A 10,082-nucleotide genomic window follows, 5' to 3' on the forward strand; every position below is an offset into this window, starting at 1 on the left:
CATCGTCATCATCATCATCACCTCTCTGTGTGTTGGCAGGCGGCGCGGCTGCAGCGTGTGCGGCAACAGGAGAGTGAACTGCTGGCCGTATCATCGTCATCATCATCATCGTCATCATCATCATCATCTCTCTGTGTGGCTGCAGGCGGCGCGGCTGCAGCGTGTGTGGCAGCAGGAGAGTGAACTGCTGGCCGTATCATCATCATCATCGTCGTCATCATAGTCATCATCATCGTCATCATCATCATCATCTCTCTGTGTGTTGGCAGGCGGCGCGGCTGCAGCGTGTGCGGCAACAGGAGAGTGAACTGCTGGCCGTATCATCATCATCATCGTCATCATCATCATCGTCCTCATCATCATCATCGTCATCATCATCCTCTCTCTGTGTGTTGGCAGGCGGCGCGGCTGCAGCGTGTGCGGCAACAGGAGAGTGAACTGCTGGCCGTATCATCATCATCATCGTCGTCATCATCGTCATCATCATCATCATCCTCATCATCATCATCGTCATCATCATCACCTCTCTGTGTGTTGGCAGGCGGCGCGGCTGCAGCGTGTGCGGCAACAGGAGAGTGAACTTCTGGCGACGCGCTCCGTACCAATGCGCAACTACCTGATGCGTCACGTCATGCCGACCCTCACCCAAGGTCTACTCGAGTGCTCCAAGGTGCGGCCGGACGACCCCGTCGACTACCTGGTAATGATCGTTAATCGATAATTAATTAATTAGTCAGTTAATCTTTTTGCTAGTCAGTTTTTTTTGCGAAACGAGAGAACTGTCCTACGCAATACAAGCGAATGACATCTCCACGACACAAGTGACCGGTTTCTCGTCAGGGCCAAAAAAACGAGCGAGCCGTTTCTTCGCGAAACAAGCGGAAGTCTTTCTCGTGAGTCACGCAAGTGGATTTCGCTCCGCTTCCTGGCTTCACTAATGGCAACAAAGACCAGATGGGAGCGAACTCGCGCAGTAGGGTAGCAAGCGTGGAACTCGACACTGCCGGCTAGCGAGCGATGCTGATGTGGTTTCGAGGCGGGTGACTGAGCGCAGCTATTAACTAAAGCCGTCGGCAACCACCTTAGATGTGCAGCCTCTTCCCAAAACGCCTACCCACCCAAACCGTCCCGCTGCGAGCGCAATGTCGTTATTTTTTTGCTGCAGTGTTAGGGTCAATGCCCTGCCACTCAGCTTCTCTGCACGATGTGCATGTGCATTTTTTTGCAGAGAATTCTTGCAACGCCTGACACGAAACCTGCTGGCCCACTCGGATCTCGGTCTGAAAGATGTCGCCTGAAACATTTATTGTGTACGATGACCCAATTGACCTAGGAATTGTTTGGATGGGTGGGAATTTATATAGGTTCCGCAAATAGCATTTACTCGCGTAGACGTGTAGTCCAGTAAAAACACTCATTTATGCCTGATGTATCCAGTAAACGTGGAATACAATAAAGAACACAGGGTGAAATATTATAAGAGTTTGCCCATCTGACGTGGCTGGCATCAAAAGGTCTTCAATCGATTATTGATCAGGCTTTGATGAGTCCCATGGCTTCTTGCTGTTTCCCTTCCCCTGCTCTGCTGCAAGCACAGTGCTGCTACCTGGTGGAAAATGGGTGCACCAGAACCTGGACGCTCGTCACTAGATTTTCAATCGGATGATCCAATAGCAATAGCAACTCCTCTATGGTGATGGTCTATGGCATTGCGCTATCAATTATTGACATTTTTAGAATTTTGTGCGCATCTGTCTAAACCAGAATCGCATTATTTCAGGTCCATTGCGCAGGAATTGAAACCGTCCACCTGCGGAAAAATCATTTTTTGTCATAATCGATGTGCTTCAATTTCTCACAACTGCTTGGATTCCATTGAAGAGCGTTTATCAGCCGATGAAGTAATATTGCGTTCACGCCCCATGGCTATAGATCACTCGACGCGTAAAGAAATTGCCGTCTGAATCTGTTTACAAGCTTCTGCTGTGGTCATTCTGCCTCGAAGTTCCATAGTCTTTCATTTACGGATTAGTTACTTATAGGTTTACGCCCGTATTCACCATACTGCCGTGCGTGCGTGCGTGCGTGCGTGCGTGAGAGAGAGAGAGAGAGAGAGGAGAGAGATGAGAGAGAGCGAGAGAGAGAGAGAGCGAGAGAGAGAGAGGCAGCGAGGATGAGATGGGAGTGGGAGTGTGATGTGTTGTGTGTGTGCAGCGAGAAAGATGAGAAGAGGGGCGGAGAGAGAGAATAGAGAGAGAGAGAGAGAGAGCAGGCGCGAAAGAGAGAGAGAGGGATAAAGCGGGAAAGGGGAAGAGAGAGAGAGAGAGAATAAATCAAGAGAATGAAGAAGAGCGTGAGAGACAGAGAGAGAGAGGAGAGAGAGAGACAAAGGGAGAGCGGAGCTGCGGTGTAGACGGTCGGTACATTAGTAGCTAAGCCTATCTCTCCTCTCTCGTCTCTCGCTCGCTCTCTCTCTCTCTTCTCTCTCCTCTCCTTCTCTCTCCTCTCTCTTCTCTGCTGCTCTCTATTTGCTCGACTCTCTCCTCCCCGCTCTCTCCCTTTCGCGCCCGCTCGTCTCGCGTCTCTCTTCTCTCTCTCTGGCTCTCTCTCTCTCTCTCTCTGCTCTCTCTCTCTCTCTCTCACTGCACTTCTCTCTTCTCTCTCTCTATCGCGTCGCTCTCTCTCTCTCTCGTCTCTCTCTCTCTAGCGGTCGTCTCTCTCCGTGCCCTTTCTCTCTGCCTCCCTCCCTTCAGTCTCTGCTCTCCTCTCGTCTCTCTCTCGTCTCTCTCTCTCTCGATTTTCTCTCTCTCTCTCTCTCTTCACGTTTTTCTCTCTCTCGCTCGGCTTCATCATGTCTCTCTTTGCTTTCTCCTTTCTCACTCCTCTGTCTTTCTCATCTCTCTCTATATATCTCTCTCTTGCTGCTACGTTTGCTCTCTATCTCTCTCACAACGGTTCAGCTGTGAACGCTCTCCTTCTCGCTCTCTCATCTCCCTCTCTGCCTCTTTCTCTTCTCTCCTCTCCTCTCTCTCAGTCTCCTCTTCTCGTCTTTCTGTTCTCATCTCTCCTCTTTCTCTCTCTTTCAGTCGTGTCTGCTGTGTCTCGCGCGCATATTCTTTCAGAGCCCGCGGGAGATTAAATGTAGTATTTTGAACATCATATTCCACTTATAGTTGCATTGCCCTATCCTCATCCCCCGTTTTCTTAATGATGGGCACGGTGACGGATTCATTAAGCGCACCGTTAGCGCGCAGCTCATCGTTAATCAGGCGAAATAACTATATGCCAGCCATCACTGATCAAAGCATCGTATTTGTGCTATTTTTGTAGAGAAATATGTCAAATTGATGCCATCAGACCATGCGTATGCTTACAGGCCCTGTCGTATATGGCGACAGTCGTATGCCTCTGTCATGGTGCTTATTTCCGAACGTTCGTTGTTATCAGTGTTATGATCATCATCATCGCAGCAGCATCTAGCAGCAGCAGCAGGTCCAGCAGCAGCATTGTCCATCATCATCCTCACCATAATTCAGCATCAGCATCGTCCATCACTCATCATCATCATCAGCACATCATCGTCAGTCGTCGCTCCTCCATCATCATCATGTCATGCCTCATCATGCCTCATCACACATGCAATGCGGTCCATCGTCGTCCTCCATCATCATCATCGTCCATCCTCATCATCATCATCAGGCCCATCAATGCGTCTCCATTGTCCTCATTCATCAATCATCATCGTCATCATCATCATCTCTCATGTGTTGGCAGGCAGTGCGGCTTGCAGCGTCACACACACACACACACTGATCTTGCTTGCTTGTACCGCGGCGGCAGCGGTCAATGTCACCGGATGCCTACGAATTCACCATTTGCTGGCAAACGACAATAGCTTGGTCGTCACGCGTAATCCGTTTTCCGTGTCAAATTCGGTTCGTTTTGTACGAAGTTCGCCTGCATACACTCGTTGCTATGCACCCGTTGTTGATTCATTCCTCCAGTGGTTCCTCCCTGCTTTGAGAGATTTCAGAGTTTTTCTGTGTTGATTAGGCGGTGATTGTTCACGAATGCTTCGCTAAAAATCGCAGAAATGCGGTCCGTCGAGATTTGGGGGTAGTATATAGTTACGATTTTAACCCTACTACTACTACTAATTACTAGACTACGATGCTAATATGTTATATGTGTTTATATTATTATATTATTATATATAAATATATAGACTCATATATGGAGAATAGATGGGTGGTGGCTTGCTTGCTTGCTTGCTTGCTTGCTTGCTTGCTTGGATGGATGGATAGATGGATGCATGCATGTATGCATGGACGGATGAGTGGATGCATTGCATGCATGGACGGGCGGACGGATGGACGGATGGACCTACGGATAGACGGACGTATGGATCGATCGATCAATGCATTGATGGATGGACAAATGGATCGATGAATGGATAGTTAAACATACCGACAGACAGAGCGAGAGAGAAAGAGTCAAACAGACCGACGGGACAGACAAACAGATTCTACTAGTAGTGCATGCGCATACTGCTCGCTGCTCGCTGTCAGAGCACATCGTTGATGAAGCCGGCGTACGTACGTACTCTTGTCGCGGCTGCGTGAGCGCCTGATGATGACACGCAATCAGGTGGAGGTGAAGTAGTGCACTCCCCTCTAAAAACACAAACGACGTCATTAGCTTGTGTCCATGTGCGTGCGTGTGTACGTGCATGTGCACGTGTGCGTGCGTGTGTGTGCAGTGTGCACATACACGTGCATGCGTGCGTACGTACGTACACGGGCGTGCGTGCGTGCGTGTGCACGTACACGTGCGTGCGTGCGTGTGTGCGTGCGTGTGCACGTACACGTGTGTGCGTGCGTGCGTGTGTACTGTGTACGTACACGTGCATGTGCACGTGTGCGTGCGTGCGTGTGCACGTACACGTGCGTGCGTGCGCACGTACACGTGCGTGCGTGCGTGCGTGTGTACGTACACATGCGCGCGTGCGTGCGTGCGTGCATGTGCACGTGCGTGCGTGCGTGTGCACGTACACTTAACGTGCGTGCGTGTGCATGTACACGGCTAACTACGAACTCGCTTATAACGAAAACAATGCCAAGCTATGACAAAAGAAGCGTCAAAGGCGCCGCCTGTCTGTGTAGTATGGTAATTATTTATTTATTTTTAGTTGAGTAGTAATTTTATTTAAAATTTTTAGTTTTCTCAATAAAATAATGCATGCTGCGGTATGCTGGAAACACCTGCGGAAATTTTGAGTGGTTTACGGCACCTCGTCAGCTCGTGTAAAGTTACGCAAAGGATTACGTAAATTTTAGCTTGATGAATCGCACCTAAAACGGCCCCGCTTGCGTACGCGAAATCGTACGAAAATTTACTAAATAGCTGTATTGATGAATCGCAACTAAGCAACGTCGATTGCGTACACAAGATTTACGCAAAATATTTTGCGTACGCAGCTTGATGAATCTACCCCGATGATGACACGCAATCAGGTGGAGGTGAAGTAGTGCACTCCCTTCTAAGAACACAAACGACGTCATTAGGTGTCGTACGTCGTTGTGAGCATGAGTGTGTGTTGGGTGAGTGGGTGGGCGGGGTGGGTGGGTGTGTGTGTGGTTTGGGTGGGGTGGGGTGAGCACGCATCCGCACATTAGCTTGGGAGGATAGCGGAGGTAGAGAGATATGGGGAGAGAGGAGAGAGATGAGAGAGAGCGAGAGAGAGAGAGAGCGAGAGAGAGAGAGGCAGCGAGGATGAGATGGGAGTGGGAGTGTGATGTGTTGTGTGTGTGCAGCGAGAAAGATGAGAAGAGGGGCGGAGAGAGAGAATAGAGAGAGAGAGAGAGAGAGCAGGCGCGAAAGAGAGAGAGAGGGATAAAGCGGGAAAGGGGAAGAGAGAGAGAGAGAGAATAAATCAAGAGAATGAAGAAGAGCGTGAGAGACAGAGAGAGAGAGGAGAGAGAGAGACAAAGGGAGAGCGGAGCTGCGGTGTAGACGGTCGGTACATTAGTAGCTAAGCCTATCTCTCCTCTCTCGTCTCTCGCTCGCTCTCTCTCTCTCTTCTCTCTCCTCTCCTTCTCTCTCCTCTCTCTTCTCTGCTGCTCTCTATTTGCTCGACTCTCTCCTCCCCGCTCTCTCCCTTTCGCGCCCGCTCGTCTCGCGTCTCTCTTCTCTCTCTCTGGCTCTCTCTCTCTCTCTCTCTGCTCTCTCTCTCTCTCTCTCACTGCACTTCTCTCTTCTCTCTCTCTATCGCGTCGCTCTCTCTCTCTCTCGTCTCTCTCTCTCTAGCGGTCGTCTCTCTCCGTGCCCTTTCTCTCTGCCTCCCTCCCTTCAGTCTCTGCTCTCCTCTCGTCTCTCTCTCGTCTCTCTCTCTCTCGATTTTCTCTCTCTCTCTCTCTCTTCACGTTTTTCTCTCTCTCGCTCGGCTTCATCATGTCTCTCTTTGCTTTCTCCTTTCTCACTCCTCTGTCTTTCTCATCTCTCTCTATATATCTCTCTCTTGCTGCTACGTTTGCTCTCTATCTCTCTCACAACGGTTCAGCTGTGAACGCTCTCCTTCTCGCTCTCTCATCTCCCTCTCTGCCTCTTTCTCTTCTCTCCTCTCCTCTCTCTCAGTCTCCTCTTCTCGTCTTTCTGTTCTCATCTCTCCTCTTTCTCTCTCTCTCTCTCGTGTCTGCTGTGTCTCGCGCGCATATTCTTTCAGAGCCCGCGGGAGATTAAATGTAGTATTTTGAACTACATATTCCACTTATAGTTCATTGCCCTATCCTCATCCCCCGTTTTCTTAATGATGGGCATGGGGTGACGGCATTCATTCAAGCGCACCGTTAGGCGCGCAGCCTATTGTTAATCAGCGCGAAATACTATTGCAGCCATCACTGATCAAAGCATCGTATTTGTGCTATTTTGGTAGAGAAATTATGTCAAATTGATCCATCAGACATGCGTATGCTTACAGCCCTGTCGTATGTCGAACGTATGCCTCTGTCATGGTGGCTATTTCGAACGTTCGTTGTTATCAGTGTTATGATCATCATCATCAGCAGCAGCATCAGCAGCAGCAGCAGCAGCAGCAGCAGCATTGTCCATCATCATCCTCACCATAATTCAGCATCAGCATCGTCCATCACTCATCATCATCATCAGCACATCATCGTCAGTCGTCGCTCCTCCATCATCATCATGTCATGCCTCATCATGCCTCATCACACATGCAATGCGGTCCATCGTCGTCCTCCATCATCATCATCGTCCATCCTCATCATCATCATCAGGCCCATCAATGCGTCTCCATTGTCCTCATTCATCAATCATCATCGTCATCATCATCATCTCTCATGTGTTGGCAGGCAGTGCGGCTTGCAGCGTGTGCGGCAAGCAGGAGAGTGAACTGCTGGCCGTATATCGTCATATCGTCGTCATCATAGTCATCATCAGCTCGTCCTCATCCATCTGTCATCATCATCATCGCATCTCTCTGTGTGTTGCTGCAAGGCGGCGCGGCTGCAGCGTGTGTGGCAGCAGGAGAGTGAGACTGCTGGCCCATAGTCATCATATCATCGTCATCATCGATCGTCTTCATCATCGTCATCATCCTCATCGTCCTCATCATCATGCATCGCATCATCATCCTCTCTCTGTGTGTTTGGCAGGCGGGGCGCGGTTTGGGTTCAGTGTGTGCGGCCAACAGGAGAGTGAACTTCTGGGCGACGCGCGTCCGAGCCATTGCGCAACTACCTGATGCGTCACGTCATGCCGACGCTCAGCCCAAGGTCTACTCGAGTGCTCCAAGGTGCGGCCGGACGACCCCGTCGCTACCTGGTAATGGAATTATCATCGCATTAATTAATTAGTCAGATAATCTTTTCGCATAGTCAGTTTTGCTTTGCGAAACAAGCGAACTGGTCCTACGCATATAAAAAGCGAATGAACATCCTCCAGACCAAGTGAACCGTTTCTCGTCAGGGCAAAAAAAACTGAGCGAGCCGTTTCTTCGCGGAACCAAGCGGAAGGTCTTTCTCGCGACGACACCAAGTGGATTTCCGCTCCGCTTCCTGGCCTTTCACTGGGAATGCGCATAAAAGACCAGATGGGAGCGACGTCCGCCGCAGCTAGGCGTAGCCAAGCTTGACTCGACACTGCCGGGCCAGCGAGCGATGCTGATTGTGATTTCGAGGGGCGGTGACTGAGGCGCAGCTATTACTCAACGTGCCCGTCGGCAACCACGCTTAGATGTGGCAGCTCCTCCAAAAGCCTACCACACCAAACCGCCGCTGCGAGCGCAAATGTGTTTTATTTTTTTGCTGCAGTGTTAGGGTCATGCCTGCCACTCAGCTTCTCTGCACATGTGCATGTCATTTTTTACGAGAATTGGCTTGGCAACGCCTGAACACGAAACCTGCTGGCCCACTCGATCTGCGGTCTTGAAAGATGTGCCTGAAAATTTATTGTGTAGCGATGACCCAATTGACGCTATGGAATATTTTGGATGGGTGGGATATTTATATGTTCCGCAAATAGGCATTTACTCGCGTAGACGTGTAGTCAGTAAAAACACTCATTTATTGCTTGATGTATCGCAGTAAACGTGGATAGCAATAGAGAACACAGGGTGAAATATTCTAAGAGTTTTGCCCCATGCTGACGTGGGCTGGCATGAAAAGGTCTTCAATCGATTATTGATCAGGCTTTGATAAGTCCCATGGCTTTCTGCTGTTTTTCCCTTCCGCGCTCTGCTGCTAAGCAGCAGTGCTGCTACCTGGGTGGAAAATGGGTGCACCAGCAAGCCTGGACGCTGTCACTAGATTCAATGCGGAATGATCCATAGCAAAATAGCAACCTGCCTACTATGGTGATGGTTCTATGGATTGCTCTATGAATTATTGACTATTTTTTAGAAATTTTGTGGCATCTTCGAACGCAGACTTCGATTATTTCGCAAGGTCCATGCGGCAGGAATTGAAACCGTCCACTGCGGAAAAAATCATTTTTGTGTCATCAGTACGAATATGCTTCAATTCTCACAACTGCTGATTCCATCGAAGAGCGTTTATGTCAGCCGAGGAAGTAATATTGCGTTCACGCCCCATGCTATAGATCACTCGCTCGTAAGAATTGGCCGTCTGAATCTGTTTCACAAGGCTTCTGCTGTGGTCATTCTGCCTGCGAAGTTCGCATAGTCTTTCATTTACTGGATTAGATTACTCATAGGTTACGCCGTATTACGAGCATACCGCCGTGGCGTGCGTGCGTGCATGCGTGCGTGAGAGAGAGAGAGAGAAGCGAGAGAGAAAGTGTGTGGTGTGTGTGTGTGTTGTGCGTGCGTGCGTGTGTGTGTGTGTGTATGTGTGTGCGTGCGTGCGTGCGTGCATATGTGTGTGTGTTGATGTATCATACATAATACACGTAGTTTTGCTTATTATACTAATGGGGTATATGACGACCCTTAATTACTGAACCTTCGTTATGACGGCAAATAGCAGGAGCTTGTGAATGGATGAATAGAAGAAGCTGACAAAGATAGCTGGATCCATGCATCATTATTATGCATGCATCACTCACTTATCATCATCATTATCAATCATCATCCTCATCATTATTTTATATTATCTCATCTCTCTCGCTCGTCGTCTTTCTCTCTTCCCCTCTCTACCTCTCCTCTGCTTGTGCCCTCTCCCTTCCGCTCTCCTCCCCCCCCCACCTCTCTTTTGCACTCTCTCTCTCTCTGTCCTCTCTCGCTCGCTCCTCTCCACTCTTTCTCTCCGGCCCCTCTCTCTCTTACTCCTCTCTCTCCTCTTCTCTCTCTTCTTCTTCTCCTCTCTTCTCTCTCTCTCGTCTCTCTCTTCTCTTCGTCCTCTCTCATCTCTCTCTCGTCTCTCTCGGTCGTCTCCCTCATTCATCATCTCTCTTCCTCTCGTCTCATCCTCTCTCTCATTCTCTCCCTCTTCTCTCTCTCCTTTTTTCTCTCTCCTCTCTCTCTCTGATCTGTTCTCTCTCTCTTCTCTCTCGTCTCTTCTCTCTCCTCTCTCATTTCTTTTCTCGCTTCTCCGCTCGTCTTCGCTCTC

The 10,082-nt window shown here is 49.5% G+C and overlaps 1 protein-coding gene across 1 annotated transcript in view; it reads left to right on the forward strand.

Moving 5' to 3' along the window:
• Positions 1-10,082, forward strand: part of LOC106816514 (adenylate kinase 7-like) — a 54,672-nt gene that overhangs the window by 30,130 nt on the left and 14,460 nt on the right. Inside the window, exon 17 of the mRNA XM_014821145.1 lies at positions 542-700. Within this exon, the coding sequence (XP_014676631.1) occupies positions 542-700 (159 nt within the window). The remainder of the gene's footprint in view (positions 1-541; positions 701-10,082) is intronic.

Source organism: Priapulus caudatus, unplaced genomic scaffold (genome assembly GCF_000485595.1).
Source record: "Priapulus caudatus unplaced genomic scaffold, Priapulus_caudatus-5.0.1 Scaffold32, whole genome shotgun sequence".
NCBI classification, from domain to species: Eukaryota; Metazoa; Priapulida; class Priapulimorpha; order Priapulimorphida; family Priapulidae; genus Priapulus; species Priapulus caudatus.